We start from the raw sequence: 18,431 nt of genomic DNA on the forward strand, positions 1-18,431 counted from the left end.
GAGAGAGAGAGAGGCAGAGAGAGAGAGAGAGAGAGAGATAGATAGATAGATAGATAGATAGATAGATAGATAGATAGATAGATAGATAGATAGATAGAAATGATTTTTGATCTGGTTTCATTGAAAGTATACTCAATATGGAGGTTGTAGGTCAAATATAGACTCAAATAAGAAAAGAATACTGTTTACTAAAAGCCCAATATGAAGCCATTATGAATGTAGGAAGGCTTATTGAGTTCACATTCAAAAGAAATAAAATCTCCTGAAGATCTTTTACAGAAACTGGAGCCAAAGAACTTAATCCTGTTCAGCATTTTCTAATAAAAATATGACATAATTCAGCTGCCTTGACCTGCAATCTTTCCTCAGGCCACAGACAGTCACCAAGAATACTTACTGGATGTCTCCACAAACTCTAGGAAATGCAATTTCCACATGTGCCTCCTTGACATAAGGGCATAAATTGAGGGTCTCAGCTATACTCCATATAGCTGCAGCACAGCCAAGGCTTCATTGCAAATTCAATCATGAAGAAGAGTCTTGTGTAATAATGTGAAGTCCTGAGGTGTTTTTTTTTTTTCGTAGAAAAGCTGGTGAATTTATTCCATCCGCCCACTGTCTGAAGCCGCTTATCTTTGCTGGGTCATGATGGTGAGGCGTTTAGCAGGTCCTGAAGACTAACTCAAGGAAAACTTCAGACTCAGAGTGGATTAGCTGTACTCACAACAACGGCATTTTTATTCATAAATGTATTTATGTGATTAATAAAGGATTAAATGAAAACAACAGTTCACCAAGACATTAACAAGCATGCTCAGTATTCACAGTTTTTTTTTCTGGGGAATTTAACTCCAAATTATTTGTGGAAAATCTAAAAATAAACAGACTGTCTGCAAAAACTAAGTTTTAATTTGTTCATTTCAGTACTAGTACAACACAATGCTGGAAATGTTGAAGAACTGTAACTTTTATCAAGACAGTTTCTTAGTCGCAGATGTGTATACATTGATTTTTGTAAAAAATAAAAAAAATAAAAATAAAAAGTAAGACAATGGTAAATAGTTTAAACTTTTTCTCCACTTTTAATTTGATACTTATCCAGTACAATTACACAATTGCTCAGAGGGAGTGTAAAAAATAAAAACCAAAACAACTAATACTTTGTTGACACACTTTGATCATCAATTTCAGGAAACAGTCTTTTGGTAGGAGTCCAATAATTTGACGTGTTAAGAAAACATGTGGAAAACATCAGTTATTGGGGTTCAAGAGCTACTTTTTTTTTTTTCCGAACTTCAGTGAAGAGCTTTTTTGAAGAGACATTTTTCTTAATCTAGTATCTATTGTAGAACGACTGTGGCAGTAGCAAAGTAGCCAAATAAAGAGAACTTGCTTCAGGATGCTATTTTCTCTTGAGTTCTTTATGAGCTTCTACATGCAAAAAAATCAGACTTCAGCAAAAAGACTGAAGGAGTGACTCGGGAGTTGTAAAGATAGAAATCTAAACATTTTACTGTTTAAATTACTTATATCTCTACCTGAATGAGGTAGACTTTATGCAGTGACTGTCAGCAAATTACTCTTGATAAAACACAGAAGTTGCAGTGTGTAAAAAGAGGATGCTTAAAAGACATGCCCCAGCAAATGGTGCTCAATTTAAGTGTTGTGGACGAGTGTTTGCTGTAGCAGCTGGTGAAGTAAATAAGAACAGGGATAAAGAGGTTGACGACGGGCCTCTCCTGTGAAGCACATTCCTCTCCCAGCAAGGTGCAAAGCAAGGTGATATGCGCTCAATCATGAAAGAAGACCTGAAGAAATGTGTTGGCTCTGTTAGAGGCTACGAGAAAGAAAACACCGCTCTCTTAAACCTTAAATTATGCAACGTCTCGAAGAAGAGCTTTGACAGCATTAACCCTGATACGGTAGCTGCAAATTATTGAGTGATGATGGTGAAGTGTTTGCTCAAAGTCTGGTGCACTTAAGGTAGAGCACAAGTTTGGTGTTTGAATCGAAGGGCAGTATTTACACTTTACAGCCTCTTATTCTTATAATTTTTATTTTTATGTTTTGATCTTTGTGTGGATGTTTTGATTTGCCTTTCACTTTGCTGCTGGTTCATCCAAATTTCCCCACTGAGGGTCACAAAAAGGATATTTCTATTCTATTCTCAGGGACTTCATCAATGACTGTGAGCAAAGTAAGTCTGATTTTGTAGATCCTGCTATACATTTGGGAAAATAGTGTGAATTACAGTAAACTAAGAAAGAGTGCCTGGCCCAATAGAACTGGACTGAGCCACAATTTGAGCTCATCTCGCTGACTAAAATATGTGGAGCCTTGACTAAATGCACTGTGTGAAGTCTTCAATCTTATCAAATCATCTGAAGACTGCTGCACCGTGATTATGTGTCAAACATGTAATTCATGACACTATTTCTCAAAACCAGTATCCACAATAAGAAGCTATAAAAATTTAAGCTGAGAACATAATACAGATTAGAGATTAATCTAATTTTCCGGCGAAAATGGGACTTTGCAAAGTTTAAATCTCTTTAATCTTACATATCAGAGAAAAGCATTTGGAACAGCTGCAATTTATGTTCCCTCTCCTTTCTGTACTGCATGCTGCGTTCTACTTTGCTCATTTTGTAGATGTGTCCAGCAAAGGGTCCAACACAAAGCACTGACTATGTCAGATAAGACCATCTCTGAGAAAAACACTGCAATTTCAACAGTCCACCCTGCATCAAGTGACATCTTGCAGCATTTCCAGCAGTGACAAAACACCTGAAGATAATTTCCTGTTGTGAAGTGCTGGTGTCAGAAGTTCATGGAAAGAAAAAAAAAACTTCAGTACTGTAGAAAAGTGAAGGTGAAACTAAAATACCTTGCTTGAGTATTCATTTCCTTTTTCATATTTTGCTAGACTACAACTTCAAACTTCAGTTTTTTGGAATTTGATTGATTTTAGGGTTTTAAATGATGTCCAACACAAAGCAGTGCAGAGTTTAGAAAGTGAAAGGAAACTCATAAATGGATTTCAATCATTTTATTTGCAAGATGAAATGTGTGGTGCATATGTGCAAAGCCACCTGACTCAATACTTTACAGACCTGCTGTGATTACAGCATTTTACAGCCTCCAGCAGGTGTTTCTCCAGGATTTAGAGGTACGTCTGTTTACCACAGAGTATCAAAGGCACTGAACAGATTTTACATTGTTAAAAAAAAAAAAAAAAAAAAAATTATGAACGCTGTGTATCATGTTCCTTCCACTTCCAAATTAGTCACTACTTTGTGTTGTAAAACATAAAATACATATAATAGATTTTGGGTTGTGATTTCACAGTAGTAACGTGAAAAGAAAACATTTATGAGGCAATGAAAACATTTATTTCTGATTATTTGTACTGGAGATTCTGGGACCTGCACACTCTTCAAATGAACACTACTCCTTTTGCAAACACACTTATTTTTATTTATCTCATAAATTCAGGGCATTACAGCTGCAAGCTTAAAGGAATGCTGAAACATGCAGCAGGAAATTTTCAGGGCATAAAAGTTCAACTCGAAACCCAACCATGCCGTCTCCCTGCTCAGGGTCAGGTAATTAGATTAATTATAGTGACGTTTGACTAAAATGTTCACCTTTTGTGACTGCTTAAAACCCTCAAATTATACCTTTTAGACTGATGAGACTTTAAGTTCTCTCTCAATCAAAATCTTACGGTTTGAATATGAAAGCCAGGTGTGAAACAGCACTGAATAGGGAGCTGACTGCATCCATCTTTAAGATGAAAAGACACGCTCAGTTCATCTATTCACCTGTCTGTTCACTTAACAGGACTATTGTCTGTGCTTCTCGTGTTCCAGCGAGTGACTGCTTAATGCTTTCAAGTGAATTTAATCTAGATGAAGAAACCGAGCACTTTGAGCTGAAGAACAACTTATTTTGCAAGTAAAATATGTTCTTGAGAGGTAGAAAATAAATAATTTATTCAAAAAGGAGGAATTCAGAGATACCTGACTGACACCTTTCCACCTGTGTTTAGGCTCTGGAAAGTGACAAAAAGAAAAATCAGTAACCCATTTACCTCCTTAAACACACAGCTTTCTTATACATGCACCCTCCATGCCTGTAAGCACTCCTGTGTAAAAAGCTAAAGGCTATGTAAATAAATTAATTGATTGATTGAATTAATTGATTTTTAAGTTGAACAGTCAGTGGCCTCCTTTAACCATTTCTTTGTTTATATTTGTCATGCTTGTGACATGTTTGTGATCACCATTTTTTTTCCTCTGGACAAAGAAAATCAAGTACATGCAAAAAGTAACTTTAAAATAATTTCTTAATTCAGAATAAAACACATATTTAGCACAAACATTATGATGTATCAAAGATGTATCTTATGTAGAAAATTTAAGTATTGCACTTTTGTCAGGCTGGTATTCAGGGAGTTCAAGACCTGCTAAAAAAATAATTTTCATTTTTGTGCAGATTGTCTCCTAAAGTAGAACGCAAGGCAATATGGTGCTTATTTTGTAAAGCTGTTTGACATTTGGATTTATTTATAAAATTAAAATACATATTAATCAACAAATAATCAACTGTATGCAGCAAAAACAGTTTTATGAGACTTCTTAAATAAACATCTTTAAGTCACACAATCTCTGACTCTGCATTATCACTCTTGTAATTATAAAGTAAATACTCCACCCAAAGAATAATTAAAATACCATTAAACCCCACAAAAAATTAGGCTTAGCTTACAAAAATGTAAAATAGAGTATGAAATATGGAAAATTATTTGAGCTGCTCATTACCACAGTCTGCACATTTTTTGAGGCTCCTCAGTTTGCTAAATGTTCAAATGCATGCATGTTAGTTTAATTGGTGATTCACAACTGATTGCAGCTGTCAGGGAGAGGGTGTATGGCTATTTTTCAGCCTGAGCCAGCTCTGCGATGAACTGGCAATCTGTGCATGGCAAACTTTCTCTTCAATTAACATCGGCTCTTACATTCTTCATCTTCCAGTGATGCTGGATAAAAAAAAAAAGTGATGAATTCATGCTGGGTTGTTTTCATGCTGCAACCGCTGTAGCCCGCTCACTCAGGATGAATGTTACTAATCGGCCATCAGATACAACATACTGAACCATAATCACAACCAAGATGTCAGAACATTACTGGCAGAGTGATGTGTTCAATTTTCTAGATCACCAAGGTGATGGTGTCCTCACGGATGCTTTCACATTGTCAAAAATCAATTGCCACTGTGGTGTTGGGTTGAATAGTGTGTGCAATAGAGTGAAAAGTGACTTCATGATATAGAAACATACACACACAAAAAAAAAAAAAAATTCACACACGATATTACGATTGATGATCTGAGTGAGTGTTGATTCTAGAAGATGACTATTATTGTTTTTAAGGTAGGCATAAATATGTTAAGATGCAAAATATACCTCAGACAAAGTTCAGGACATGTTAGCGATGTGTGTAATGAAAGTAACGAAGTTAATTGAAGTGACATCAAAAATGGGACTTAGCTACAGTCATGATATAAAGACAAAACACCCTCTGTTAAAATAGAAATAATCTGGTCTTGCTGCACAGAGCAGCAGCTGCTCGCCTTGCCACAAGGAGGTCCTTGAGTTTTAATCCTGACTTGAGGTCAGTATTCTAAAAGTCAAGTTAAAAATATTAAGAAATTAAATTAAATTTATGTAATTTTAGACAAAAATAAATCTGACAAAATTATACATAAACACCACAATTCTTTTTTATACAACTTATTATTTAGCAAACTAGTTTGGTTTTGAAGTGAAAGGCAGTAATGCCTCAAACACTAACTCATCATTTATTAGACAGTGGAAATAACTGTCAAAGTCTCCACTTAAGTTACGAGTGATTTTAGATGACCATTTCTAATGCAGCACCATTAGAAACCATCACGCTTTAGACAAGCATCACAAGCACTCAAACAATTACTCGAGGATCTCAACTCTGAATCCGACAATTTGTGAGGATGTGAAGAGCGGCCATGTTTCACAAGTACTAATAACATATGAAATGTGACACTAAACATCAAATAATTGTCTTTCTCAGAGGATCCAGCAAGACTTGTTGTCACATACGGTGACTGCTGATGAACAAAGAGCAGATACAAGCCCACAGCTGTCAATATCTAATAACGAACAAAAGCACAGAAATTACTTTTAAAGGGCCAATTACCATTCTATAAAATCCTATAGAACAAAGGGAACAGCACACTCAAAGAACACACAGACTGCAACCAGCCATTTTCTCTAATTACACTGACAGCTATCTATTAATGGGCAGCTTGGCAATTATGATGCCACTTTAGGGATTGTGAATCATACAGTCCAATAATTATAGTTAATTTATAAATATAATTAGAGATCAATTTATAGTGGCAGCTGGATTCATTGCATCACATGAGAATGAGTGAGTCCCATAGATATTTTTATGAAATCCCAAATTTTTATTTTTTTTAAATTTTAAAATTTTTTTTGGGTCATTTTGTTTTTTCATAAATGGATTTGCTTAATCCCTACAACATTTTATGGAAACTACCAGCATATGATATGACAAATGATATGATAAATAGGGACATTTGTAAACTTCAAATAGCAAAAAGGAAAAAAAGGCAAACTAACTCAGTTTTTTGTTTTTTTTTGTTTTTAAGTTTGATAGCATCTCATATTGCAAGTGACGGGCGCTTGCATTTAAAATCTTTCTGCTTTCATATTGGTATTGTGCTTAATAGTATTAGTTTAAATTGTAAAAAATTAAATGTAAACATCCTTGCTAGATGAGAATTGCAATGCCTTGAAACTTCCTTGAGTAAAGCTAATAAAAAAGGTAAAAGAAAAGCAAAACTATGATCCCCTCTTGAGTTTTAACTTGCACCTGCATGATTTCATTCTCCAACTATCTGCAGTCTAATGCTACTAAAGATGGCTCTCTTTTTGACTTTCAGCAGCAGAAAATATCTTTAACTTCTCAAAAAGCAGGACATCCATGTTATTCAGGTAGTAATAAATAATGTATTTAAAGGGGATAGCATGGAGCTCCGTTTGTGACAGCGACTGATTGTATGAATAGCAGGTCATGTGAATCCAGCAACTTTTGATGTTCTAGATGAATTTAAACTAAATAGGCCCAAAACAACACATGTAACACACAGGACAATCAGCTCACAGAAACAGGCTGATTACTTTCCTCATCTGTTGCATGAATACAAGTAACGTGCAAAAATCCAGTTTTACAAATTTGAAAGAGTGCCCAATTTTGTTTTTAACTATATAGCCCTGGTGTAAATTGAATACTACTTTTGGTCTAAACATTTGGGGAAAAGAGGATACAATATCAAAGCCTTACACAGAGAAAAGCATGTTTCTATTTATATCTGCATATCAGATTATTCCAATTTTCAGGTGTATCTGTAGGCGCAGGCATACAGTAATGTTGCTTCCGAAAAGCTTAAAAAGGGAAGATTGAGCAGGATATGACAGAGGCAGCTGTTGCCATGATAACAGACCCAAGTGGAGCAGGACCCAAATGTCAGCATCTGTAATCATGTATTCAAAAGGAAACACATCAAAAACCCTGCTTAAAATGTAAAGAGCTGTTTTTGAGACTCAGCAAAGAAGTTCTGAAAGAATTTAGGAATTAAAAATACATTTAAGAGATTTTTTTCCCCCTTTTATTGACAGATGACAGAATTCATTGGGCTTACATCAAAATGGTATATAGGGTTACAGGACTATTTTTGATATTTATATTTATGATATTTATTTATCATTTGTTATTTTTTAACATTTCCAACATTTAACATTTGTTTTTTAAATATTTCCTCATCAATTAAATTTTTCAACTATATATATTTAATTCTCAATATTTAGACAGTTTTAATGTTTTGTTCTTTTCTTTTGCAAACGAAAAGAAAATAATTACAAAAAACAAAAGTAATAAAATTTTCAATTGCAGTTTTTTGCACTTATGTTTGGATTCAACCAATAGAAATATTTATGTCTGTACAATACAACATCTGCATATATGTGTGTGTATAGATAGATAGATAGATAGATAGATAGATAGATAGATAGATAGATAGATAGATAGATAGATAGATAGATAGATAGATAGATAGATAGATAGATTTCCATAAAAAAGCGTATTTAACAGATTAGACAGACTTCATTTCTACTTGTTAGTCATCATACCTCACCTCATATAATTATTTTGGGTCTTCTGCAATGACCCTGGATTTATTACACCTCAGTTCACTGAGCTGTTTTGATGGGTATTGAAGCTTTTTAGATCTGGAAGAAATGATTTCAGGTTAATTTATTTTGCTTGTCTCCATGACTGCACCAAAAAATGTATGGCCATGTCATATTAGTCAATCCAGGGTGTCATGATGCAATTAGTCACAGCCTTATCAAGCAATCAGCACAGTATTACAACATCAAAACAATTTTCTGCAAAGGAATGTCATCAATACTTTTATTTATAGTTTCTATAAATGTCCAACAAAGCCTATAGGAGAAAAATCACCTTTCAGCCAAGCGTCTGAAACCAGAAATAAACCTGCAAGGCCCTCCTCAGTCAATGTGTATATGTAATGAGCATATAGGTAATTTGCCTAATTGACTCTGGGGGTTTCATCACATCACCTGCTCACTTCTCCTGTCTCGTTACACTTCATTCTCAAATGCTGCTGGATTTTCCGCGGGAGCACTTTTCTGAAGTCAGGCGGAGAAGTTCATGCATAAACACAAAAACAGAAATGTCTGAAAGGTACTCTGCATCTAATTTAAGACAAGTCTGTTTCCTGAACAAACTAGGAAAAGAAAGTTGACAAACTGTCTACTGCTGGACTGTGGTCCACCGATAGGTCACTGAAGTTCAAGGAAAGGCTTAATTTCTGGATATAAATGTGGATGAGGATTAGGATTGTTTATTTTTGTCTATATATAAATACATATAGAGAAAGAGCATTTGACTTGGCATGTTTTACAGATGAGTATAGAGCTAGCAACAAATTAAATTGACTACATAACAGAATGCTTATCATCAGCTTTCTCACATTATTTAATATAAATATTACTTCCTAAAAGGTAAACTGAGACTTTTTCATTACTTGATTTTCATAATAACTGTCGTCATAGCAACTGAATAGGCTTTTGTATGGATTCAGGGACAAGAAACCATAGGGAACCTTGCTTTTATTGGCCTGCAGGAAAACGTTGTCCTAGCTCAGAGTCAAGCAGCTAAAATGATTGCATTTTTAAATCGTATCATAAAATTATATTTCACTTTAAAATTGCACATCTCAATAACTTGAGATTATTTATCAGATTTAATTTAATCACTAATTCCATTTAAAATGTCTACCACTTTGATAGATTGATATGTTCCTAGCAGTTATTTCTGTTCATTGTGATAATTATGACTTTCAGCAAAGGAGAACATAAAATTTAGCTGGATTGACCAATTTTTAGTACATGAATATGGCATAAACTTTATATTCTGACTTGAAATTAGTGCAGCCATGAAGGTAAGCCTTAAAAGGTTGACGGTAAAAGATGATGGCTGTTCAATGCATACAGCATTACAGGAAAATTAAGTGGAAGGAAAAAGCAATGTGGAGAAAGATGCATGAATAGCAGCGATAACTTTTTATTATTATTCTTTTATTGTTCTGACCAATTTTTGCATTTTCAGGAGCTGCAAGCAGCAGATATGAAATAATTAATTGAAATAGTATTAGTTTCACTTTCAGATTTTACTACTGAAACATAGTAACATAGGAGATCCAATATGAAAACTAAACATTTGGCCACTTACTGCTCTGGAACCTTCAGGTGTGTGATAAAATAATGACAGCGCCAGCTGCAATTACTGACAAAACCAAAACAGCTCCCCCTCTATTTAAAAAGGTTTATAAGGTAATTTTAAAACTATTTGAAATCTGTCTTTCTACTATAAGATGGATTATTCACAAGCAGAAATGTTTAGGACATAATTTTCTCAAGAGACCACATAAAATATATTTCACCTATAGGTCACTCCATATATTACAGCAAAAATATTGTCCGTAACCTCAGAGTCTGCAGGTCTCAGTTAGAGCTTTAAATGATGAGGTTGAGGGCAGGACAGTTAGAAGAAAACTGAACAAGTGTGGCTGGAAATTTCCAAAGGGAAAATGTCTGCCTTCAAAGATCAATAAAATACAGTTGTAAAGAGCTGCTACACATGTAAAAACTTAAAAGGAAAACCATTGTTTGAACAGACAGAAAGCAAGATGTAAATACTGTAAAATAAATATTACAACAGAAGACACATAAGGTGTTGAAAAAATAACAGTGAAGAATGTTTAGAAACTAGGAAATTGAGAATCACTGAACAGCAATTTATCCTGGAATAAAACTGAAGGCCCCAAGTCTGAATAACACCAGCTAAACTGTACAGTGGGCTAAAGCACAGCAGTAGACAACAAAATCTCCTGAATAAACATAACCTGCACAAAATTATTTGCTAGTGTTTCTAATTCTGAAACTGCTGATTTTATCTGGTCCTGACCTAAAAAAACATCTCTGTGTGCTGATGTAGTTTGCTCACATTTAAATGGGTGATTATGCATTTAATGTAAACATATTAAATGACCGGAGGAAGATTACTGAGTATTCTCCAAGACCAGAGCTGTTTACATTGTACAGTCTGCTGAAAAATAGAAGTAATATCAGTAGAGGAGAACATTTCTGCAAACTTGGGGAATCCTACCTACCCACAAACCACTCTGACTTATAGCGATGTTTTTGCTGCAGCAGACATCCTTAATTATGGAGCGGTCTTAGCCAAAGGTATGGCCATGACCGAAAAACGATTAGGCTATTATGCTGTCGCCAGACTCTGTGCTTACATTAGCAGATAAAGTATCAGTGACAAACATGGTTTCCAGACCAATCGCTCAAAGCCAAGAGATAACAGATTGTGCAGAGATAAAGACAAAGAAGACAGGAAGACAAATTAGTCAGAGTTGGGTTTTTAAAACATTAACTCAGAAGACAATTGATTTAAAGCTTCACTGGGAATGAGAATAAAACTAACGTAATACAAAATGCCTATTTTCATTTTAACAAATGATTACAATAGGAGAGTATTTTGTTATTTCCACATTTGAACTTACACCAGCCACTCAATTTGACAGCAACTATGTGTAAAGTATCAAGTTTATGTGGAAGTTGAGGAAATGAAATTGTTAAATAAAAAATGTAGATGTTGAATTTCATTGGATTAATTTAGAAGGAAATGAGAGACAACTCAGACGTCATAGGTAGCAGGTGTGAGTCATTTTGTAGGAACAAAAACCTCTTTTCTGTCATAAAAAAAAATAAAAGTCCCATGTGTTGTGCCTTGTCTGTTTTGTCAGCAGCATTTAGTTTCATTTTTCATCATTAACGTCTTCACTTGTTTATTTTTTCAGCTTAAATTTGATGACAGAAATGAAAGAAATATCAGGAGTTTCTTTAACCCGTTATAGAAGCTGTCTGCAGCTCTAAACGTTTAAAGTTGCTTAGACATAGACAGTTCATAAAGACATTTGAATATTCACAAAAAACTAAGCTAAAGCATAAGTGTCAAGGAAGTACTAGAATTTGTAGAATGCAGGATAAAGTAAAGTGGCAATAGTTGTGATGCTATCCAGATATGTTGTGTTGACTTGTTCTATAATTATAAAAGTTGATGATCATTTCTTTTCATTCTGACCTTTTCTGATACAGCAGCTCCAAAGGGCAAACAATAACATGAGTTGGTTAAGATAATTTTATTTTATTGAATTATCCTTTAAAATGAAATGAATTTGGGAAAGTTCCTTTGCCCAGCTGACCTGACACCATCTTTTCAACACCTGGGAGTCCAGACTGGAACATCTTTAGGTGCAATCCAGAATTAGCTGTTCAAACAGCTTCTGTCATCAATAACTATCTTGTCTAGTCAGGAAATTACACTGAGAGCATTCATTATATTATCACTACATCAGCAAAGGTCCTAGACAGGATGTGTGAGAATCATACGTCTGAAAGAGACAGAAATGACATATTTCCACTCAGCAGAAGCTGACGAGCTGGTAGTGTGGCGTCTCACAAATGTTCATTTCATATCTCTTCATATAAAAGGATCTGCTGTCATCCATGCTTCAAGTCTTCAGTAATAATAGCTTCCAAAAACTGTCACCACACAGAACAAGCTGTCCTATGGGATGAAAACACATGGTTTAAAAAAAACCCAGAAACATTCTCAAAGAAACCTATATTGTATTGACTAAATCTGACAGAGTGCTTACATTCATGAAAACATCGTCTGCATAGTTGTCCGTGTCTGCGTCCCACAAACACCTGGCAGACATCCTGAAAAAACAAAATGTGTCAGGAATGTACATTCAAAGCTGCAGTAGGTAACTTTTATGTTTTTACATAATTATTTAAACTGTCATTCTGTCCTGGCAGTATAATATGAGACAGATAATCTATGAAAAGCTTGAGCTCCTTGTTACGAATTCTGACGAGACGCTAAAGTAAGATGCTGACTGAGACTTATAGATTTTCCTTCCCTTCTTATGTACCGTTTGCTTACAAAGATACCCTGGAACCTTTACATGACAGCCGCAACATTTCATCAGTTTAATTGAGAAAAGGCATCATTGAGGAGTGGAAGAAAAGTGATTTGTGATTTGAAACTTTTTTAAACAAATAACATTCTGAAAAGTGTAGGTCAAAACATTTTATTTTGTTGTCATCTGCAGGGAACCTTCCTCCACATGTTCAGTCTATCACCTACATGACTAATACCAAACTGTGAATTGGACTTTCTGATTACTTTCTTTTAAAATACATTTCTTATTGTCTCCCTGTCACAGATTTGTGAAGTCCACAACTATTAGTTCTCCAACTATTAGTTCTCCTGTTCACAGATTCTTCAGCCTGAGCTGTGGATCTCTGCTTCTCTTCCTGCATTAATGATCTTCTTGCCTGGCAGGCACATTAGGTAATTAGCCATGCATTTGTTGGCTTGTCAAATCTTGGGCTATTTTTCAGATGCTTCTTTGCATAAAAAAAGAAAATCACATAACCATTTTTTTGTCGCCTCAGAGTTATGTGATGTGTAAGTAAATCGATTAGATTCCCTACTTGTAATATAATAAAAAGTGAAAAACCACCCAGAGAAAGGAGCGGAAATAATGTGACAAGCATTTTTTAACATTTCCCTGGATCACAATTATTTTAAAAATACAATTAGAATATATTTTCATTTGAAAACTTTTCAGTGGTATTAAAGTGTTTGTGTCACTTTGGTGGCACCAAGTTTAAGTTAAATACTCAAAATCAGAAAAATGTGCAGAATATAAGCAAATGTTTGACAATCTGTCAGACACTGCTTAGCTAGTGGTCCGTTTTCTTTTGCTCCAGTTAAAGAGTCTATGCTACATACATATATTCTATCATTTTCTTCCATTAGTGCTCTTTCTAGAAGGCAAAGTGATGGCCTTCCCATCACTTTGCTATATAAGGCAATATTTCAATTTCAAATGTGACAAATATTATGCATGTATTCTGAAAATAATTTCCTCTTAAATGAAGCGGCAAAGATATAGAAAAGATACAATAAATGTCTTTTACCATTCTCACTCCCTTGCTCTGTTATGATACAGAGTCAAAGTTGATGACAGGCACAGTAACACATTGTTTGTTTAGCGTTGTGCTTTATTCCATTCCTTCCTAATGTTTTCCTTTTAAGAATTAAAGGCTTTTTAAATTGACTGCATGGTTTTTAACAAACACCTCAGTCTGTTTTTGTTTATTAGTAATGGATATAACTTACTTCACTCCTTGTCCTCGTTGTTCTCCAATGAGCACCTGCACAACAATCTTGTATCTGTCAAATTCTGCAGCTGTGCACAAAACAAGGTTTATTTTAGTGGTTTATAAAGTACAAGCATTTAAATTAAAGTATGTCAGAGCTTGTATACATTTATAAGATGCACAAACATAATATTACAATGTTAAATGATTATTTTTTTCTTTTTCAGATAGATGTTTTTCTGCTGATGTAAGTTCTAGGCCACAAAAAAAGCTAGTATATTCATTCTGATTTATCTGCATCTACTGTTCTGTTCTCTCAGTTAAATAAATTGAAAGCATGAGCGGAATATTTGGTTTGCATTTTATTTTGCTTGTTGTGTGTTGACACTGCGGAAATGTGACATCTTGCTGAAGTTCAAAAAAGCTTAAGAAAATATCAACTCATGTTGTGGTTTGAGTGATATGACAAACACTACTGGTTAAGAAATTGGTCTGAACATTGCATTTTTCACAGTATTCTCAGGGTAAAGGAGGATAATGCAGAACTAACTCTTCACTTTGTCCTTTATGCTCTCTGCCAGTGACCGGGTCAACTCTGCGACAGTCTCTGGATCATACTGCATGTCAGAAAGACGCTCCCTCACAATGTCATGGATGTATCGCTTTACCACAGCTGGTTTAAACCTAAAAACGTAACAATTCATAGAAACACAAGAAAATAAACTTTAATCTCAGCAGAGGTCAAAAAGGACCATGCATATTGGCTCCAAATAGCATTAATATAATTTTATTGTGTATATTGAGTTCGACAAGATTGTGAATTCATCAACTTAGTGAAACTCTCATTCATGGTGACATAGTGAACACTAAACTTTATTTTTCATGCACAGAACTAATTGCAAGCAAAGACAAAAAGCTTCTCAAATGTTTTCAGATCAAAAGGCAGCTAGCAGTATTGATTTAAAACTTTCTTCAAAATGACCCAATTGTTTAACTATTACTTATAGTCTGATAAACTGCTTGTTTAAGAGTGTGTAATCAATTTAGTCAAATAACTGTATCTATATATTCCAGTAAATACACATACAGAGGAAAAGAATGAAACTAAATGCAACTTTATTTAATTACAGAAATGTTAGCACTTGCGACGCAATAAGTGTTATCTTAAATTAGAACAAGGTTATAGTAAGGTAAGCTTTGTACAACAATGGTTTATCAATGGTTCGACTTCGAAAAGCTGTCGTTAGCCAAAATCTCGCTAGCAACGCTTGGTATTTCAAAAAGAAAAAAACAAAACATGAAACTACTTCAGCAAACTCACTTCAGCCGATGGTTAGGTCGGATGTGGTATGTATCTGACTCCTCCACCATACTTGACTGAGAAATGGAGTCACAGATATAAAAAATAACAGGTCAATTTGTTCACACGCTAACTTACAAGATTGTATCCGTTGCTATAGTGACGATTGACGCCCATTTCCGGTTTCAAAATAAGAGCACGTACCAGCATCATAGAAAAAGCAAATGAAAAAGAAAATACAGCTGGCAGGCTTTAGGATGCTTTTTTTTTATTGAATCCGTACTCAAGTTTTTGGCCTCCGATTTTGTATGGGATCAGTAAACACTACTCCGGTTTTGGTTAAAATCGCATAACTGTAAATAAAAAAGCATCAATTATCAGTTGTAAATTTCAAAAGTAATGATGCTCTTAGATTTTCTTTTATTATTATTATTTTTTTTTTACCTTTTTCACTTTACAAACACATGCTTTTACCACTCTTTTAAGGTTGTATAGGATATGCCAACATAAGGCACGTCTGCGAAGTGGAAGTTAAAGGTTACAAGATTTTCCAAAACATTCAAAAATAAAAATCTGGAGAGTGCGGCATACTTATTCATTCAACCTGAGTGAAATTTTGAAACACTTTTTTCTGAAATTACAGCTGTGAGTATTTTGTGGTATGTAGGTTTCCAACTGTATGTTAGAATTCTAATACATGTAGTTATCACTTTCACCAGCAGGTGGAAGTGTTTCTCAGTTTTATCACCTTTCAGTTTCGTTTCTGCATCTACATTTGATACATTTTCTTATTCTGAATGAATACAAACTGAAACTTAACGCAGTGTTTGCCTACTTTTAAGTTTCGTTTTCCTAAGTGCCGCAACCCTCCCTCTGGGCAGTAAAGAGTCACATTCACAAGCTGTCAACTGTGCAGATCAGCTGTTCCAGCTCTGACTCTTCTTCAACCAACATCTACTTTTAAAAGATAAAGATGGAACAACAGGAATGGATCCGCATCTTTCAGGCTGAAATTGAAACACTTAACCGAAAAGAACACACTTGGCATTTGGAGTTTGATGAAAGTATTGTTCCTAATAATCCAAACATGGGCTGGAAGACGTACTTGAGGAAAACAAGTGCAAGGTCAGAACTTAACTGTTGATTAATTTATTCTGCTAAATTTGGTATTTCCAAAAATGTGTAGTATTTATCTATCTAAGTGTTCATACATTATATGCATGTTGAAAGTATTTTGCACTAGATCCATACTCAAGTGCTTAGACAATTCTTACCTCGTTTTTGTATGATGAGTTACTGTCTTTAGAAAGTAAAACATCTTATTAGTTAGCATAGGTAAATTACTCTGCTATAAAATCTCACTGTCTAAAAATCATTCTAGCATTTTCACTCATAAACTGAACCTGTTGGTTCAGTGAAATTCCATAGTGGTTACTGAGGAAGATAAAAATAGAGTTACCGTAAAAAAATAAAAAAAAACCTTGTAACATTGCACAACAACTATTAAAAGTGACAGAGCTTTCTGCTTTCAAACAAATGGCTCTGTTACATATATATAACTGGCTGGAGGAACAGCATGCATGCTCATCTGGCTCCAGAAGTATAGATTTCTTATTGAAGTGCCTTTTTTCTTCTTAAAGATTCAGCTGTAACTCATGCAAGAGAAGTTGGCCTTCAAACCTGGTCATGGTGGTTTTCCACATGCGCCTCATGAATGGGCAGGGCACCGTCAAGGTGAGGCCTTTGCGCCAAAACTGCAAGAGATGTCCCAATGCACAGATGGTGAAACCAAGTGTGGAGTCCGACAACATTGAAGTCCTCATGGAGAACCTGATGGTGAAAATAAGAATTAAGTGCTACCAAGAAGATCTTGGAGAACAGAACAAGATGCCCAGAAACCTTGATGTTAAGAGTCCCCATGAGCCTGGTCATTGTGAGGGATGCAAGCTGGGAATTTGTACAAAACAATGACCTAAACACATTCTCTCTCTCTCTCTCTCTCTCTCTCTCTCTCTCTCTCTCTCCCCCCCTCTCTTTTCTTTGCTTTCCCTCAGTTATAAATTGAAAGTGTCTGTTTTAGCATTGATTTAAAATGTTAACATTAAAAACAAATTCATATGAATTGTGTTTCTTAATATATTAATATATTTAAATATTACCATATATGTTATATTAAAACATTTTGTGTAAAGGCACGTGTCAGTGACTTGTCACTGTGGTAAACTGAAGAATAAATAAGCATAGACATAAGAATAAGTAATTATGCCAAGATGAACATTTAAACTGATTTTTAAACATTTGATTTTGCTGCAAAAAAATGAACAATTTCAGAAAATATGTAATGCATTGTGTACACAAATAGGTACATTTTTCTGGATTATTGTTAATGTGGTGAAACATGACAATAAAAAGACGCTGATTTCAAAAATGAAACGGTCACTTTTACTTTTGTCAACAAAATGTGTGCAGGATTTTAGGTAATTATTAGCTTTTAGTCCAAGCCCCTTGTTATCTTAATTATATATAAATTGTGTATTTAAGAAAAATATATATTTTACCCTTTTCTTTTAAAAACACAAACATTTTAAAAGAAAGCTTTTTGAGGCAAAGCTATCCGGGCCCCAAATACTGTTAAAAGATGTACTATATTTTTGGCATTTGAAGATCTATTGTTCTTTCCAGCCTCGCCTGCATTATGCAATCTCTGCATTGTGTACCTCAGGAGCAGCCCATCAGCATCGGACCACGCCTCATCGTAACCACTCTGCGCCTTCTCCACCCTCGTTTTCACGGCTCCACCAGTCGTCCACCCACCACTAATTTACGAGCCCCGGGGGAAAGACATCTCTAATCCTCATCCTAAAGTCCTTATAGATGTTTATGGCAATTTGCAGCGCCTACCTGTGGTGCCTGTCCATAAGATTTTTCAGTTGCCTTTTTGTCTTTGTGAGGTTCTTCAGTTTGAATTAATAAACACTACAGTTTTTATTCCTGCACACGTCCTCAAAGAAAGGATCGTTTTGAGAATAAATTCAAAAAGGACATTTCAGCAATGACAGCCTCCTACACATGGGTAATCCAATAAACCCAGCAAGACCCTCACCTAATTTGTTTGTTAAATCTATTGGTCTGTAATTATTTCATGCTTTTATGGTGGCACCTGGAAAAAGGAAGTAGAGCCATCTCATTTAGCATCTTGTAAATGCAAAATATTTTGCAGAATTAACTTTTATCTGA

The 18,431-nt window shown here is 34.8% G+C and overlaps 2 protein-coding genes across 2 annotated transcripts; one reads left to right on the plus strand and one right to left on the minus strand.

Annotated features, from left to right (window-relative positions):
* Positions 1-11,488: 11,488 nt before the first annotated feature.
* Positions 11,489-15,365, minus strand: dynlt2b (dynein light chain Tctex-type 2B). The gene is made up of 5 exons (XM_007541760.2): positions 15,216-15,365; positions 14,445-14,578; positions 13,914-13,983; positions 12,379-12,442; positions 11,489-12,287 (listed from the first exon to the last, which is right to left on the minus strand). Exons 1-5 carry the CDS (start codon positions 15,263-15,265, stop codon positions 12,240-12,242), a joined length of 366 nt encoding a protein of 121 aa, XP_007541822.1. The 5' UTR covers positions 15,266-15,365; the 3' UTR covers positions 11,489-12,239.
* Positions 15,366-16,021: 656 nt separating this feature from the next.
* On the plus strand, positions 16,022-17,627 carry LOC103130384 (receptor-transporting protein 3-like). Its single transcript, XM_007541771.2, has 2 exons — positions 16,022-16,319; positions 16,835-17,627. Exons 1-2 carry the CDS (start codon positions 16,168-16,170, stop codon positions 17,163-17,165), a joined length of 483 nt encoding a protein of 160 aa, XP_007541833.1. The 5' UTR covers positions 16,022-16,167; the 3' UTR covers positions 17,166-17,627.
* Positions 17,628-18,431: the final 804 nt, after the last annotated feature.

This window comes from Poecilia formosa, unplaced genomic scaffold, assembly GCF_000485575.1.
Source record: "Poecilia formosa unplaced genomic scaffold, Poecilia_formosa-5.1.2 Scaffold10, whole genome shotgun sequence".
In the NCBI taxonomy this organism is placed as follows: Eukaryota; Metazoa; Chordata; class Actinopteri; order Cyprinodontiformes; family Poeciliidae; genus Poecilia; species Poecilia formosa.

Bases quoted from the DNA above. Each gene is read 5' to 3' on its own strand.
- dynlt2b (XM_007541760.2), bottom strand. From the start codon at position 15,265: ATGGTGGAGGAGTCAGATACATACCACATCCGACCTAACCATCGGCTG. The intron at 12,443-13,913 runs GTAAGTTATATC...TTGTTTTTTCAG, and splicing joins CAACGAGGACAAGGAGTGAA to GATGTCTGCCAGGTGTTTGT. The intron at 12,288-12,378 runs GTAAGCACTCTG...TTCATCCCATAG, and splicing joins CAGACGATGTTTTCATGAAT to GACAGCTTGTTCTGTGTGGT.
- LOC103130384 (XM_007541771.2), top strand. From the start codon at position 16,168: ATGGAACAACAGGAATGGATCCGCATCTTTCAGGCTGAAATTGAAACA. The intron at 16,320-16,834 runs GTCAGAACTTAA...TTCTTCTTAAAG, and splicing joins TTGAGGAAAACAAGTGCAAG to ATTCAGCTGTAACTCATGCA.